The sequence below is a fragment of the Mya arenaria genome, chromosome 12, assembly GCF_026914265.1.
Source record: "Mya arenaria isolate MELC-2E11 chromosome 12, ASM2691426v1".
Lineage (NCBI taxonomy): Eukaryota > Metazoa > Mollusca > Bivalvia > Myida > Myidae > Mya > Mya arenaria.
The window spans coordinates 12,190,274-12,208,806 of NC_069133.1; the positions used below are offsets into that span (position 1 = coordinate 12,190,274).

An 18,533-nucleotide genomic window follows, 5' to 3' on the forward strand; every position below is an offset into this window, starting at 1 on the left:
CATATTGTGGCCTTGATTCACTTTTCTAGTTGACCTTAACATGCCTTTAAAGGCTTTCCCAAAATGATGCAACATCTACGCCACTCAAGATTCCAAAAAACATATTTAAAGCATATATTATTAAATCTCTACTATAAATGATTAGGAAATACTGGTTTGACATATCTATATATTCTTATCATCACACGTCTTAGGTTCTATACAAAAGTAACATATAAACATATATCCTAAAATAAATGACAGTAAAACATTTTAAATGCAAGCCTAATTTGGTTCATTTTTTTTAATAGTGTTACAACACTTTCGGCATAATAGAGCATCTTCAGCCACATCTTCACATAATTATTAACAAATCACAATACAAGGAAGTTCCGTACCAAATTTTTGCTACTGTTAAATGCAGTTCAATATTTTCAACCAATTGCCCTTCGTTAATGACTGATTACACTTTTAATCATATGCCGTCCACAAATCACACTGTTTGATCCCACAGTTTAATCAAATATGCCTCTTTAAAACAGACTTAGAAAATAATTTTGCAAACCTGTGTATTTGAATTTTCGTCTTGCTGAAGAAAAGCTTTCCTCAGCATATCACGTGTTGGTATATCCAAGGCCTGCCTTTATACGGCTTCCCACGTTGACGATATCACTTCCTTTCTATTTTCATAAAATTATTTTAGTAATATAATTATTCAAGTGTATGTTATAAATTACTTGGAATGGCTTTACACGCCTGTATCTTTTAAATCATTCAATTGTTCAGCTTCTACACAAAAGTTCAGATAATCGGGGAATAATTTCAAATGGTAAATTTTCGAATGTATACTACCGTTAAATGAAATGACGGTTTATATAAATCGTTTATGCGTTTATTTGCTTATTAACTGTAAATTGGTTATCAGTGTGCACAGACAATACTCATTTTCTTAAAAGCGCTAGAATACCGTTTTTAAAAATGCCGTTTTGACTATGATTGATCAGTAGGGTGGAGTCTTATTATGGAGTTAGTGCCCCTTGCGTCAAGGAAACATGTAAACTACATACAAAATAACTAAATAAATCAGCCTAAAGAACAACGAAATTAGGCATATATCTGCTCTTTTGACAATGTATATTCACTAAAACTATGTTGATCCCCTTTAACTATGATAAATCAATCTGATTTAAAAGCGACAGCAGTTTGTAAGAGAGATCCGATAGACATTGTTAAACATGGCTGCCAGTGCCAAAATGTCGTTTAATTATTATCAAAATGGTAAATACGGAACTTTACCCCAAAATCCAACAAAAGACATGGAGGTCACACAAGATATGCATCTTAAGATGTCAAAGAAGATTGCTCAGCTCACAAAGGTAATTTACATTTTTTGTATGTATCCATCGATCATCTGGTCTTGTTGAAGTCCAACTAATTGTACATTGACAGATTTTCTTTACAGTTTTTGATATGGCATATGCTTCAAGTACAAATTGTTTTGTACCAAAAGTGGGTAGTTATTCTGATCGGGATTCCAGGTTAAAGCATATTGCGTCTATTTAATTCATAAAAACAAGAAATCTTACCAAATAATGTTATTTTATAATAGTTCCGTACACACAAAAAATAAATATCCACGGAATTATTTTAAGTTTGATGCTTTTTTCTTCATTTCATACTGTCAAAACATAATGATAAATACATGAAGGGCACCTGCAAGGCTGCGGTTCACAGTTTTACAACCACTCGGAACACTTCGGCCATGGCCGATTTGTTATGATTGTATTTATGAGGCCTATCTGGAAGCTTGCTTGAGATGGTCGAGATTTTACACTTGGTATAATTGTTGTCTGTGTCAATCAAGGTTCATTTTATTGGAAAGGTAAATTCTGTGTTTTAATAAATTTAATGCTTGTTTTGTGCAAAATATCTTTGAACTTACATGGTAAAATATGAAAATAATCCTTTATTATCTGTTTCAATCATTTAATACTTCTCTAAATACAATCTCAATATTTTTAAAAACAACCTGTTTTTGCACAAACCCGTTAAGCCGTTAGGGATGGGAATACCGTATAACACGTCTATTAATTTAGACTACTGGTGTTGTTTATATCGACAGATGGCAGAAGTCATGCCGACATGAAGGTATAGTGCTGAGTCTGAAAAATTTGTGAACTCTAGCACAGCACTTCAAGCGCCTGCGCTAAATGGGCTGCTAGTTCTTAGTCTTACCATCACACACTGTTTCCAAACCCATTTTACAATTCTAACCTAAATTATATCCAAAGAATAATGGATCATGATGTAACCTATCGTCTATGCATCAGAAAGAATTATATCGAACCAGTTGGATCTCATTTGTAAGAGCTTTTGAATGGAAACAGAGTCACATAAGCTTTCTAGCTACACAGTAGCTTCATACCTTTTCAAGCTCTTGGTATTTTATATCCAAGGTGCTGATTTGACTACTGCATCATAATTACATACATATTCCTAAATGCACTTAATGAACTTTTTGCAAGTTGTTGATACAAATCTCAAAGAAAATGTATTTAAAAACCCCATTCACGATGATAACTGAAAATCACCTTCAAGCGATTAAATAAGTTCTATGTATATTACAAATATGAACTAATGTTATCATTGAATAAAAATTAAAAGTTATTTAAATAATTCATCTTTAAAACTACATGTGTCATCCTACATTGTGTAGTTTGGCAATATACTAGATGTACCATGTCACTTTGGCAAACTAAAACTACACATATCATCTCATTTTGAAATCTAAAACTACACATTTCATGTCAATCTTGTAAACTTAAACTATACATATCATCTCAGTTACAAAAACTAAAACTACACATATTGTCCCCAACTGGCAGTGGTATCATCTCAGTCTAATGAGTTGCATGGACTTAACATAGACTAAACTTGTTCAATATTTTTCAGGTTATTTATGCACTCAACACCAAAAACGATGAGCATGAAGCCGTTGTGCAACAGATCAAAGATCAGCACGAGGAAGACATTCAGAAGGTACTTAAGGAAACAAAAGAAAAGGTTCAAATGCTGAAAGCTAAACTGGATGCTGATTCTCAAAATAACAATAAAGTACAACAGTTGGAGCTAGCATTGCGTCAAAATGAGGCCATCAAAGATCAACAAATTTCACAGTTCGAACACTTTAAGAGAATTGCTGAAGAGAGAGAAACAAAACTTAAATCAGAACATGCCCAGAAAATGTTAGATTTTTCGCATGATGTTTTAAAGGCTAAAAAAGATTTTGAAGAAAAATTAAAACAATTTGATGTGTGGAAAGAAAGTGTTAATGAAGACCATGAGAGAAAATTGAGAGATTTAAAAAGTGCACATGAACAAGAAATACATGATATTCGAAATCTATCTAAAGACCAGAATAATGACTGGTTGAATGAAGTTAAAAAGGTGGAAGAAAAGTACAAAGATGAAATAGAGCAGTTACATGGTAAGTACAAAGATTTGGAAGAAAGTAAAGGTGTTATGGCCGATGAGTATGAGGCCAAGTTGGCCAAAGCTCAATTATTCTATGAGAAAGAGCTTGAAGCTGTGATGAAAATGAACAATATATCACAAGAGGACGCAAACAAAATGCTCATGGAAGAAAAAGAAAAGATGAGAAAAGACTTCGCTGCCCAGGAATCAGAGCTTAAAAAGCAAATTAATAGTGTGCTTGGACAGTTGACTGATAAAGAAGATGAAGTAGAAAGTTTGAAAAAAGACTTGGACCAGCTAAGTAAAAATTTGCAAGACAAAGCTGGCAGCTCAAGTGATTTGTTAAAACAGGTATGTGAGATCATTCTTATATATTGGAAATATTTATAAAAGCTACATTTGGACTAAATATTTTATAACTTGCATGTATTGTTGTTTAACCTTTTATTTGTAAACATGCTCATAATATAAGAACCAAACTGTATAATATCAATGAAAATTCCTTTATGTTAAAAAATGATTTTTGAGAGAAGCTGCTATTCAACACATTTTCCTGTGATTATGTCTTAATAGTCAAAACTGTCTTCAATGAATTTGTTAAGTTCATATATACAACAATTTGAGGAAATAAGAACATCTTTTTGTTGTTTTACACAGCTTCAAGCAGCTAATGATCTTGCCAGTGAGCATTTAGCAAAGTTAAAGGCAGCAGAAACTGAATTATCCGTCATGAAGGAAAGGTGCTCACGGCAGGAAAATGAATTGGTCAAGAAATCATGTGAGTACTGAAATCAAATAAAGTTAGGTAAATCACCTGTAGCTATATCGTAAGTGATACAATTATGAAACAATGTGAACATAAATCTTTGCTAAAAACAAGTGCATTAATGTGAGTAAACTTTAAATATGATAATTATGATTTCTTTAATGAGGGAAGTTGCTTAAAACTAATTAATAAACAATTATAGTATGCATAGTTTGACATTTCCAGATTCAAGATTATTTTACTTTTGTTTTGGTTTGGAGTGTTTAAGTTGAAAATGTTTTAAAGGGTTACATTACACTGATACTTATTTTTCTGAAAACTTGGCTAAAATAATTTCAATACATTCAGAATATCAAATCCAGATCCCTGTAACCATTGGGAAAGGACATAGAATGGTAAATTAACAAACCACATGTTTCTACCCCTGCAGCCACAATAGGTCAGCTAGAAGCCACAAAGCTCCAGAACGAGTCGTCAATTCAGGAGCTAGAGGGGGAACTATCGAAACTGCGGGACAAACTTGCCTGGCTCGAGAAGGAACGCCATAACCTGGAGCGACAGAAGTCGGACCTCAGTCAGAACCAGCTCGCACAACTACGCTCACTTGAGAAGGTAGGGCCGGTAGTTGGAGTATTTGAATTGTCCATTACTGAGGTACTATTCAAGATTTACATGAAATGTGATGCACATGTACACAATGACACAACTTCTGTTTGTAGCAAGTCACATCACCCTGGCCAAAATAATAATGGAGTTAAGCATATTGGTTATCTAAGGCCTAAAACAACAACATTTGGTTCGGGTTACCCGACCCTACCTATGAAATAGGCGCCGACCCTACCAATTTTATTGTCAGTTTAAAAACAAAAATGAAAAAATAAAATAAAATAAAAAATAATACAAAATCAAAAAAATCTTTTTTTATTGCTTTTCAATATGTGGTTTAAAACCTTGAATGCTTTAAACAGAAGATTACTTTAACACCATTCTCCAATGATGAAAATGACATTCTTATATAAAGCCTATTAAAAAAAAAAAAAATAAAAAAAAAAATCCTACCTACATATTTATTGAAAAGGATGTAACCCTTACCAAACCTTTTTTTAGGCCTAAGAGGAAAACATTTCTTGCAATACTCATGATTTCACTGATATTTTTTTGTGTTTTTTTTTATAGTTATAATGAGCTGATCGTTCAAAACCTTTTATAGTTAACAACATTATTAACGACATGGTTGTTAACTCTTAAAGTTGAACTATTTGATGATGTGCACATAGGTTTAGATAAAAATAAGTACAGTTTGAACAGTTGTCTCAAATCTTGTAAGCTATACTGCAGATCACAATTGTATTCTTAAAACTTCTAGAACAGTATAGATTTGAAAGTTAACAATGATGAAGTTAACAATGTGGAAGTTAACAATGATAAAGTTAACAATGATGAAGTTAACAATGTTGAAGTTAACAATGACGACGTTAACAATGTTGAAGTTAACAATGATGACGTTAACAATGTTGTTAACTTTAACAAAGGTCTAAACAATTGGCCCATAATCTTGTTGAGGTCAATTCTATATAAATTATCAGTGACATCTATATGGATAAGAAATGTTGTTTGATTCAGTTAACATTCACATTCTTATTTTCACATTATATAACTGTTACAGTCCCTGGAAGATCTATCAATCGAGAAGCAAGCAATGAAGGAGCGGTACGAGCGAGAGCTTGACGGCTTGCGAAACAACGCGAACCGATCACAGAAGGATCTCCTTACCCAACATGAGGCGGAGCTGGAGAAACTCCGGCAAAAGCTGCTTGCCGATCTTGCCACACAGAAATTGCAGGCAGAAGAGGTGCTAGAATCAACAAAACAGGTATATTAGGACTTGGGTCTTAGTTTTATACCCATATATTCATTCGGATGATAATGCTAAAATCAACAAAACAGGTGTGCAAAGGCATAGTTTGGTACTTTCATTTTGGAACTTTTGTTTATATTGATATTGAAATTTAATGAATAAAGGGCTATTGAAGAATCCTTCGAACTAAAATATAACCATGTTCATTTCATATCTGTTCAATTTCAGTCTAAAATATTTTGCATGATTTTTACATAAAATATGGGGATATCTGAAATAATTTCCATATTACACACTGCATTTTCCCTTTCCATATCAAACTGTAGCCTAGAGTTTAAGGGCAAGTCTAATTCAGCAATAACACTGAAACGAAAAAGGGCGAATATAAATGTGTTTGTACAGAAATAACATCATTTTTTAATAATCAAAAAAAACATAAAGGTATAAAATAAAAGAATTCTTTATGAATGATAAAATTCCTGATTTATTTCACTGAAATATCTTTACATCATAGGAAGAGTCTGAACTACTTTTAGTTGCTTTCGCTCATATTAAAACTAATTACTGTTATTATGTTTATCAGGAGATGACAAAGTTACGGGAGTCAGAGGTCTCTCTGATCACGGAGGACAGGGAGAAACTGAGGGCGGAGTTTGACAGGGTCAAGTCTGAACTTTCTAGTCGACTAAAGGCAGCGGAAGATGAGGTACAAATATAAACCTGAAACACAATTCAGAGGTGGTTTTGTATTCAGTGTCCTTGCCATGTTAAAGCTTTGACATTGGCCATAACTAATAATTAAAAAAATCATCAAGATATTCAAATGAAACTAGGTACACATGTGGCCAGAGACACTATGCACATGTAAAGCAAGGCCCATAAATCTGGCTTAAATGAAAGTTGAGTTATGCCCCTTGTTTGACTGAAAAAAGTGTTGTTGTTTTTTTCTGTGGCGATCCTGCTTCAAAGTTTTGTTCACAGTAACATTTATACATTCCCCAGGTGGCACGAGTGAACAGTATGCTACAGAACAAGGAAGATGGTCTGGGATCAGCGACGGGAATGATCAACAACCTCCGTGACGCCAACAACCAACTACAGCAGCAGCTTGAGAGCTCTCGGTCAGACTATAAGGCAGAAAAAACACGGGCTTCAAATCTACAGGTATGTGCTAAAAAAGGAATTTCAACTTAGTTACATAAATTATTTTACAGGTACTTGAGTTATTCAACTGCATGAAGATTTATTCTAAATTCTCTTTTATCGAGAAAGTGCAAACAAAGAACTGTGTAATATTTAAACTGCCGTTGTTTCTGAAAATGCTTAATGGATGTTTTATGTCGAAATAAAAAGTTGTTTTGTTGTAATGAAATCAATTATTTCCGACCAAATAAGGCAGTACAGCTTTGCTGTATTTATACATATTAGATTACTTTATACATTCTAAACTGACATGATAAATAATGAATGGATATTGGTGAGATTTTAAAATGAAAACAAATTTAAATGTTTAGAAACTATTATAAAAGGTAAAAGGTCTATGTTGTATCTATTAATTGGATATGATACACATATAAATGGTAATGATGAGGAATTGTTTCTTATTGGAAATTCTGCAAGGGCTTATGACTCATAGTTCTACAATACATGGGTTGTAATTAATGAAAATGTAAATCTGCAATACCGATATTTTGTGATTTTGGATAAAACTGTTGTTAAAGTTTGACTAACATATCTATTTCTGTCTAAAACCTTATTGACATGCACCTGACAATGTATGTTATATATCCCATGTTTCAGGCTGAGTTAGAGAAACTACGTCTACAGCACGAGGCTCAGTTGAAAGAGGCAAAGACGGAGTTTCAGCAGAAGATGGACCAGGTCACTACTGAACTGGACACCAAGTGGCAGGATACTCTCAGGTAGGGTGAGAGAGGATTTATAACTGAAAGTTTAGGAGAAAGTTAATATTAGCTAACTAAAGGAGGCAAAGACAGAGTTTCAGCAGAGGATTGACCAGGCCACTACTGAAATGGACACCAAGTGGCAGGATACTCTCAGGTAGGGTGGGAGAGGGTTTATAAGAGGATGTTTAGACAGATTGTTAATATTTGCTAGTTGGAATAGGCAAATAAGGAATTCCATCACAGGATGGACCAGGCTACCACTGAAATGGACAAGGTGGCAGGATACTCTCAGGTAGGGTGGAAGAGAGTTTATAACTGAAGGTTTAGGCTGATTGTTTATTTTAGCTAACTGGAGGAGGAAAGACGGAGTTCCAGCAGAAAATGGGTTAGGTCACTATTGAACTATTAGTTTAAACTTATTTATTTTACAACGATTGTGAAACAAGTTATTACAACATTATATTAATCACTCTCGTTCGTTGGCACGATGTTACGCGAGAGTGCGTTCGTTCTTGAGATGTAGGCGAAACTGGAGTACCTGGAGGAAACCCACGTGACTGGCTTTATGACCAACTGAACGCTAAGTGGCAGTTACCTCTAAGGTATAGAGGGGATTTAGTGGAAGGAGAAGAAAAATGGAAATAATAGGATATACTAATGGTTGTGTGAATTCAAACTTGTGGATAATAATTTATTTCCATGTTTACATGGGAACATAATTGATTCATTGACTAAACCTCATATCTCATCAAATCATAACAGGCGAGAGTGCAGCAAGTTGCGCGAGGAGATAAACGCCCAGAAGGAGAGTGAGATGCGGGCTGCCCTCGAGCAGCTGTCTCGTATGAAGGACGAGGAAATCTCTGCTACTCGTGCTGGCTGGGAAAAGAAGGTCCAAGAACTCATGAAGCAGGTAGGTTACTTGAAACTCTGATGGGATGTGTTTTCTGATGGGGGTGGGGGGATATAGATATATCAGCAGCTGTGTTTCATATAGAGCTCACATATAAAGGGGGAGGGGAACATGGCTGTGAACCTTATTTTTGAAACAGGTATTACAAATTGAAACTGAATGGAGAAAGTTTATCTTTAAAACTTCTGTTCTAGGTATTTTCAGATATAAACTTTAGTATCACTCTTCAACATCAGATATTTACTATCAAAATATTTTAAATGGTGCTGTTATTAATAATTTATCATGGATCATGATATTAAGAAAAATCTGCTTTACCATTGCTCTGTGTTCGTAAACTGTGAAAACTTGTCTATAATTATGTTTGTCATGGCAGATTGAAAATAATTCGTCAAATGGTAGTTTACAGTATAACTAAATGTTGAGATCTTTAGTATGTGTAACTGAATAAATGATATCATGTTCCAACAGATTGCCAGCATGAAGCTGAGCATAGAATCCAGCAGCTCCAAGTCCCAAGAAGAGCTCGAGAAACTGCGCCAAGAGTCGGAGGAGGAGAGGCGGAGACTGCAGGCAGAGCTAGTGAATGCAGCAGAGGAATACATGACAAAGGTGAAGAGCCTCGAAGCTATGCACGAGGAGGACGTCAAGCGTCTTGGGGAGGAGAAGGCACGCGAACTCGAGGTAGGAATGATTCATGAACCATGATATTAGCCATCTAGTACAAAATGAAATAAAAATTGAACACTTAACATTTGTAACCACTTGACCATTGTTGTATGATGTAAGTTTAGTTATTTCATAAAAATTAAATCAAAACAACATAATATAATGCATATATCATCATAAGGATTGAGTAGATAGCAAAAAGCAATTATTATTACCTCTCTATAAGTTGTAGTGATAAGGTATCATGATAACATTGAAGTCTTTTAGTCTTTTCAAAAAGAATAATTCCAAACAGAACTCATTTAATATCCTAAAATTAAGTCTTTACTGAATGGTTTTTAAAAGCCATGCTGGCTCATATCATAAAACATAGAGAAAGAAGTAGTCAAATAATCTATAAAAACTGTTTAAAGGAATTACGGCAGCAACTGCAGTCTCGGCACATCGAGGACATGCAAGCTCAGATGGCCGCCCACAAGGCCACAGTGGATAGTTTAAGAGACCAAGCTGAGGTCACCCGCCGGGCAGAGCTAGACAAACAGATGAAGGAATTGGAAAAGGATAAAGGTGGGTTTGACTAGTTGACTCTGGCATTCCTGTGAACATCATCCCAATTATAAAAAATAACTTCATGTCCTTGCTGGAAAAAGGCATCCTGCTGAATTTCAGGAATTAATTATATATCACTATGGTCTTATGAAATTTAAGTTAAAATTTCATGTTCGATGTCCGAAATGCCAGGGCTATGCTGTAGGACTTGTGTAAGAATTGTAAAAATTGATTCAGCACTTCAATAAGGAATTCAAGTTGGAAATTCTGATCTCAATTCCAAACACTTAATAGTTGATTCTTTTCATAACATAAGTAGTTATGATAGCAAATCCTTAAGACCTGAAAGTGTTAAAACATACTAAGCAATAATACAAATGTCTAAACTCAGTAAAAATCTTTCAAAAAGGAAGGAGCCAAATTCCAGCCCCTTCCTAAGATGGTGAAAAAGCTCTGGGCCCATGATTCTCAAGTCTCGACTCAAACCATAAAAAGCATTATTATCAAGTAACTAAAAATAAGCTTTCATTTATTTACAAAAATGTATGTTAATAATGGTAAAACTTTCCAATAGTAACTTGATCCAGCAAAGTTCCCCATCAATGCTTTGCAAGAAGGAAAGTTAAATGAAATAAAGATTAGCAGCTTTGAGTTTTTAGTCTGAACTTGGACTTATTGACAGTAATGAAACGCGCAATACTGTGAACAAATCTTAGCCCTAGCATATTCTAACCTAGCATGTGTTTTCCAGAGGAGTGACGAAGGAGCAATATGAAATTCTGTCAACAAATCCCTAACCCCTAGTGTATTCTTACCTTGCATGTGTATTCCAGAGGAGATATAGGAAGATTATTTGCAAAACAGTCAACAAACTAGCCCTAGTGAATTCTAACCTTTTATGTGTATAGTGAATTCTAACCTAGCACATGTATAGTGTATTTTAACCAAGCATGTGTATTCCAGAGGAAATGAAGGAGCGATTGATAGAGAAGCAGGTGACAGAGATTGGCCGATTGGAGCGGGATCATGAGGCTCACCTGCAGGCGGCTCGTATGGAGCTGGAACGTGCAGTAGAAATCTCCAAACAAAAGGTACTGGGGGGAATTATAGAGATCATCTTCTGTAGCAATAAGCTTTGTTGTTTATTTGATAATCCAACAAACTGTATTTTAAGGAAAACATATTTTATTGTTAGAGATACAATGAAATTAATGAAAACATCTTACCAGGATTAGTACCTATTGGATTGAAGAAATCTTCTGTATTGCATCTTAAAGCATCAGGCCTATTTTATACACATAATTTGATAAATCTATTCACTAGTCAGAACATAATCTCATTGAAACTCCTATTTACCCAACAGGAGCGTGACCATGCCCTGCGGGTTGAAGATCTTCAAGGGGAGATAACACAACGGGAGCGCCACATTACAAACCTGAAAGAGGATGCTGGGAAACTGCAGACAAGTATCAGTCACCTAAACAAGGAGATCGATTTTAAACGACAGGAGATACAGAAGATCAAGGCAGACACAGACCACCAAGTCAGGTACAGGCTGGTTCCTCTGCATCCCATCGTATACAACTGGTTAAATCTTTGGTTCAACGTTAAAGCTACATTCTTACAGATTGACCAATTTGAAAACTATTTCAATTTTTGTCTCAGTATTAGCTGATTTTGGCACCAATGCTTTCAGTTCAGTCATATAAGATAACTTACCATAGAACTTATCTCAATTGTTTGGAAACCTGCCAAAAATTAAATTTTTCTTAAAACTTAGTAACGCTTTAAGCCAAAACCATCAAATTTCTAGCGTAGATATTAAATACTGTGATCTGATCTTTTATCAGCAGTCTTATATTACTGGTTGTTAGACATTAACTTAAAATTTTGTTCATATCAAGTCAGAATATTATAGAGTTGTAGTGCATCCATAATTTGGACTCTTCCTTTTTTTAAAAAAAAGCAGAAATGCATAATTAGAAAACAATCAGGGGTTCTGAAGTTTAGGATTTATCATGAAATTGGAATTGATAAAATCTTCAGACAGTTGTACAGTTGTAAAGATTATTTTTTTGCTCCGACATTTGCATCAAAATCCGTAAGAAGTACTGTGAAATAAATAAGAAAATTTGTTGGAAACAATTTTATACATGTAATAGGGGTCTAAGCTCCTTTACCCCGCTTTTGGCAAGAATCCCTTATACTCAAACAGACCCCCAGCTACATTCTGGGATTGACCATTATCAGTTGTTAGAAACAGTTGTTAAATAAAGTTTTATCAAATCATGCTTAGTCTGTTTTTAAAAGTACTCAAAAAAAACATTGAACAGTATCAGCTTATGCTAATGTCACATATAATTATGTAGTCAAGTCTTTATGTGTTTATCTGCAGGCATATGGAGAAGCGAATGGCGGAGAGGCTACAGCGGGAGGTTGAGAACCTGCAGGCAGACCATATCCGCGAGTCGCAGGAACTTGTACGACAGTTCAACGAGGCACAGGAAATACTCAAGGACAAGATCTCTGAGCTGCAGATTCTGTAAGTAGGATTGATGTTATGACATGTTCTGAGGTTGTGTATGAAACTATTTGTAGAAATTGGTTAGATCAGCAGCGATTAAAGATTGTACCTACATGCATTGTCCTACTGGGGTTTTAAATTTCCTAGAAGGTTATATGCATGTAACTGAAAATAACGATTTAACATAAAACCTTTTCATTAAAATTATTGGGAGTGTTGATGCTTCAAACATTGTCTGATTATATAAATGCTCCTCGTAGGAGGACATTGTTATCAGTCTGTTTCACATTTTTGAGGTTTTAACAACTTGTATAATGATGCTATCAGTGAAAAGATGAAATTTCTTGCTTTTTGTGCGTAATTGTGGATAATATCCTCATAAAGTAACATTTTGAAACAGTAAGCTCATTCAAATATAATTTTAGTCATTTGAGCCATTTCACTGTAAAAACAAACCCACTTGCACATAGTACTTGGAAGAGAAAAAAAATGACGTCATTCCGGTAAAACATGACATTCGGCTGAAATAAAGAGTGATTTATTTATTAAATTTTAAGATATAAATAATGATGAAATATAAGTATGAAATGAAAATGGCCTTTCAATGCATGTCACACTTGTTGTGTATTACAGTTTAAACGAGGCAGAGGATAAATACAACAACCGCGAATCTCGCCCCGAGGATCTCGAGCTGATAGAACAGCTGCGCTACTCCATCAGGGAGAAGGAGGAGAAAGTCAGGGCTCTTATTGTGAGTAGAAATAAAAAAAATTCCAGCTTATGTTTAGATACAGGTTTTCCAGCCTATGTTTAGATACAGGTTTTCCAGCCTATGTTTAGATACAGGTTTTCCAGCCTATGTTTAGATACAGGTTTTCAAGCCTATGTTTAGATACAGGTTTTCCAGCCTATGTTTAGATACAGGTTTTCAAGCTTATGTTTAGATACAGGTTTTCCAGCCTATGTTTAGATACAGGTTTTCAAGCCTATGTTTAGATACAGGTTTTCCAGCCTATGTTTAGATACAGGTTTTCAAGCCTATGTTTAGATACATGTTTTCAAGCAGGCCCTTCTTATTTCTATTTTTTTTTGTTAGGCTCCTTTTTTTCTTCAAAAAGCCAAATTATCCCTACTTTTTGTGAAAATAGTTTAAGAAATAATGATGCCCTCAGAAAGCCCAGAATGGAGGAAATAACGTGCTGAATTTAAAAAGCAATCTGTGGGGAATTCAACCAGACTCTTTTAACAGGCCAGTTGATTTTAGATTCGGGCCAGTTCAACGATAACTCATTTAGGATGTGCACTTTATGTTCATCAAAGTTTGTGTAAAGATTCAGAGGTCCATTATTCGCTTCCAAAGGATAAATTAAGAGCCCTACTATCCCTATTTGTTTGTTATTGGGAACTTGAAAACCTGTTGAAACCATAATCACTATTAAATTTTCCCAATTCGAGTCATTTACATGTTAAAATTTAAAATGGCCTGGCCTCTGCCCAATTTTTGCTGAAACCCACCCCAGGACATTTCTATTATTTGTTTGTTAATTATTTCAATTATTTACCATCTGTGATGTTTCAGGAGGAAAAGAAGTTTTTCCAGATGGAGCTAGTGAACAGAGAGACGAACTTCAACAAGGTCTTCAGTGCTAGTCCCAACGTTGGCGTCCTTAACCCTCTAGATGCTATGGTAAATTATATAATTTACTTACCTTGCAACTTGAGCAAACTTGTGTTTAAGATGACTATAAATGACTTGCTAGATTTTCATCCCCACCCGGCCCCTCTTTCTTCTGTCGCTTTAAATTTTATAGACTCAATTTAAAATGATGGACTGCAGTCTGATTATGTGTATCAGTCTCAGGTATTGTCCGGGAATTGTGTTTATTCTTACCAGCCAGTGTCGAAGTAAACATTTACATGTCAAAAAGGAGAAATTTTACGATGGTGTTCTATTTCGTCTAGAAACACATGTTTATGGTCCCTTATGCAAAAAGAAAGACCATGAACACATATTCAAAGATGACACAGTCATCTAAGAAAAATAAAATATTACCCCCGCACCAATTAAAAAAAATAATTTGGATGAAAATCTAGCAATTAATTTATATTAGCCTAATGCATATTTAAAGAACAAATGGAAAATCGAGTGGATTTTATGTTCAGTTTAACCAAACTGTGTATTAAATGGATACTAAATAGACTTATTATTATAAAGCTTAAGCCTAGGTCATTAGTTTTGCATGAATATCATTCTTTGTTGTTATGAAAATTCAAAATTATTGATGTAGAGAGTCTCCAGTTGTTGAATTGTATGTTTGCTTTAAGTATTGGAAATAGTAAGTTTATTCCAAAGAGAGCAAAAGTAACTAAGTTTGTCGAATTTGTAATTCATGAAATGTGACTGACTTATTTATGAGGTTTATCTTTAGAACTCTGGTAAGTAGATCATTTAATATGACGTCACTGCTCAATTTATGAATCGACTTATGAATGAGTCACATACAATGTACACCAATATCCAAAATAGAGTGCATGAAACACCTGGCCCTGATTGGCCGGTTTGAAGCAAGAACTATAAAACTATAATATGTACTGATAGTTACTTTCAAGTTTCTATTTTAGAATGTTTGTATTTCTGTTACAGAAAAAGAAAGGTCGTGGCAAGGGAAACAACTCTGCTCCTAACCTGAGTGGAAGGCTGGATCCCCTACCTAACTCCCCCATACATGCAAGCAACTTGAACCCATCCAGGCCATTACCTCCCTTTCCTAAGAAGTTTGTCAAGTGAAGGAGTAATCTCCCTTTATGGGCTTGGGAATTACAAGAGTTATGGGTGTAATATGGACAAAGAAATGGCAAATTTGAAAATGTTGGTTTTAACCAATATTTATTACTGATATCAACAATACAGCAATCTGAATCAAAACAAATGATTTAAAAGACTCAATTAACATAATCATTTAAATAACTTGGGATCAAGAAATTACAAAAGAAAGGTAAAGAATTGAGAATTGACCAGAATGGTTTATATGCTGAGTCTCTCTTCAGGACATGTGGCTTCATAAACATATTTAAGACTGTGAAGAAAACTCGATAAGGACCATCTTAACAATGCACAAATCGTAGGATCTCATTTTGGAATGAATATTTCAGAGTAGTTATAATATCTATTTAGAAACTCGGAGCCTTATTGGACAGGTTTTGCAAAGTTTGTTTGATTCTGTGATTTGAACTTTCATTTTGCTTTGCGACACTCGTAAATTATTGACTGAAATTCTTAATCTTAAGATATTTTATTGTATGCTCAATTAAAAGATTGCCTTAATGAGTATATAAGTACATGCAGCTTGCTTGCTGGATATAAGAAATTGTGAAGTTTAGTTTTTTTTACCTAATATCTGGAATTTTTTTTTAAGTAAATATTTTTTGATGTTTGTTAAAGAATGAGTTATGTATTAGTTATTAATCTTGACTTTCAAAAACGGTTTATTTGGAGAAAACAAAAAATGAATGATGAAACCATCCTATGTTGTACAATGTACATTGTGTGACTTTGAAAGAAGATCTTTTAAATATGTACATATATGTATTTGTTAACTGAAAACGTAACATGGGCTAATGTTGTTAAATGAAATTGAATCTTTAAATTAACTTTACTATGAAATAGAGTGCATTTATTTTATTCTTATGATGCAGTAAAAAGCTTTGATGTCAGATTGATAAGCCTTGTATGATGTTTTTATTTGTGCTGTAAACTGATATTCCTCTGTGATAGTATGATTAATATCATATTTTGTACATAATATGATTATAATTATGGGAGTTGTAAATGTATCTGTTTTTATTTAAATTATATTTCTACATATATACTACCAGATTTGTCATGGTATTTCATAATTCAGCATTTACCATGTTTTTAAATTTAATGCTGCTGCTGTTGTTGTTGCAAACTGCTGTTTATAGTTATTTCAAATTGTTGCTGCTGATAACACATATTTTTTTGAAAATTGGTGAACTGCTGATTATTAAGTGTACAAATAAAATAAGTCCTTTGATATAAAAAGTATTCATGAAAGTTGTTTTTTTATTTGCTTTATCTTGTAGTTGCAGTTGTATTTTCATTTGCAATTGTTTTTGTATTAATGAAAGACATTACAATCAGAGGTCGAAATTAGCACAGGTCTAATTGCCCTTTACTGGTAAAATGAACATTGCGGGCATGCTCAAAAACAAAATTTTGCATAATTATTATTAATAGGGCTTGTTGTGTTATCTTGAATCAAGTAAAGAGGGCTTGATTGTCCAAAAGTCTCATTTTGATTAGTGTACTATCGGACATTTCATCTTAGAATAACAAATTACTGTATGGTTGTAATGCAAATACTGACATCAATATCTTTAAAATGTTATTCATCTTTGAAAAAACAGAGCGTGATCTGAGCTTTCTTTTGGCCTGCTTGTTAAAATGTGAGCAAAAATTTGCAAAATAAACGAATTGCTCTATAAAAATAGTAATCTGTCTGGTACTGAGCTTTTATAATGCAAAAACGAAAATCCAGAAAGAAGAGTAATGTTCTTGGGAATTATTCATAGTAAGTGCCATTTGTAAACGAATGCAATACTAGCTGTGATTGTTTCATTAGAAAAAAGACGCATTGAACTGTACGCGGGAATTTTTCGTAAATAATGTATAAGTTATCCTCTGCTTGTATGTGGCAGATTTCACGTTTTGGTGACCAAAAAGTTCCCGGCGAATATTGATTTTTAAAATTTATTGCAGATTTGTGATTTCAACATAATCTTTTACAGCAATTTCTTATCTATCATATTTTAGAACATTTGCAATGATTTATTCATGCATTTTTATAAAAAAAGAATTTTGAAATCTGCCATATATGTGTATTAGTTTTATACATGTCTCATGATAGAGAAATGATAAAATCAGAGTTATTCCATTAGTTTACAAATGTGATGGTCCATTTATCTTCTAAATGATAACTTGGCTACATGTTTATTGAAAATTAGAAAAAAATGAGATATGAAATTGAATAAATTTTAAAATCAGGCAAAACAAATCGACAATAATATACATACAGGATTAGAGTAATTATCTTAGAAAAAGTTTTTCATTTTTTCTTTATTATTATATTATGTCCCCTTACATGTGTTACTGGAGTGTCCCATAATTATTTCATTTTTTGTTGTTTTGTTATTGATTTTGTGATATGATAAAGCTAGATGTAGCATGACTTCAAATAAATATTGAAAAAAAAATAGACCCTTTGCTGTTTTGTGATTGTTTAGAATTATTTTATTCAAAAGTTATTTTTTTTTACGAAAAGTAAAAAGTTTAGTGATTACAATTTTTAAAGCTGCACTCTCACAGATTTAACATTTTTCCAACTTCAGTTATATTGCAGATATTTATGGAAATATTTGCTAGTTCCAATACAAAAATTAAATAAGTTGTCAAAACATTCAATCTGTGAGAATGCAGCATTAAAAATTGCAGCAAATTCATAGCATACCATGTTTTTATGTTCCCTGCATAGAATGACAGAAAAAGGATTAAAAATGTTGGTTTGCTTCTTCTGCGTCATCGCCCAGTGTGTAACACTTTCATTTATGGTCTCTAATATAATTATTCATTTCTTGTCCAATCATCAATCATACAAAACTGTGGCGTTACATCTCAACTGAGTTTGATCTCATCCCAATTAGATCGCCATTTACACTCAAGAGTTATGGCCCTTGAATTATCAAAAACTCCTTATCAAAATGATGGGTGCTCAAGACAGATGTCACATCATTGTGATTGGCTGAATGCTAGTTTCTGAAAGATGACCATTATTCCAGACATATACACCATGTATGTCTGTCCATTAAATAAAACA

At 33.7% G+C, this 18,533-nt stretch overlaps 1 protein-coding gene across 1 annotated transcript; it reads left to right on the plus strand.

The window, feature by feature from the left end:
- The first annotated feature begins 1,021 nt into the window (after positions 1-1,021).
- On the plus strand, positions 1,022-17,910 carry LOC128212523 (protein FAM184A-like). The gene is made up of 17 exons (XM_052918009.1): positions 1,022-1,355; positions 2,932-3,804; positions 4,111-4,231; positions 4,650-4,831; positions 5,886-6,092; positions 6,661-6,783; positions 7,080-7,241; positions 7,878-7,999; positions 8,747-8,897; positions 9,369-9,581; positions 9,980-10,133; positions 11,079-11,206; positions 11,479-11,663; positions 12,511-12,657; positions 13,273-13,390; positions 14,219-14,326; positions 15,284-17,910. Exons 1-17 carry the CDS (start codon positions 1,215-1,217, stop codon positions 15,425-15,427), a joined length of 3,279 nt encoding a protein of 1,092 aa, XP_052773969.1. The 5' UTR covers positions 1,022-1,214; the 3' UTR covers positions 15,428-17,910.
- Positions 17,911-18,533: the final 623 nt, after the last annotated feature.

Bases quoted from the DNA above. Each gene is read 5' to 3' on its own strand.
- LOC128212523 (XM_052918009.1), top strand. From the start codon at position 1,215: ATGGCTGCCAGTGCCAAAATGTCGTTTAATTATTATCAAAATGGTAAA. The intron at 1,356-2,931 runs GTAATTTACATT...AATATTTTTCAG, and splicing joins AGATTGCTCAGCTCACAAAG to GTTATTTATGCACTCAACAC. The intron at 4,832-5,885 runs GTAGGGCCGGTA...TAACTGTTACAG, and splicing joins AACTACGCTCACTTGAGAAG to TCCCTGGAAGATCTATCAAT.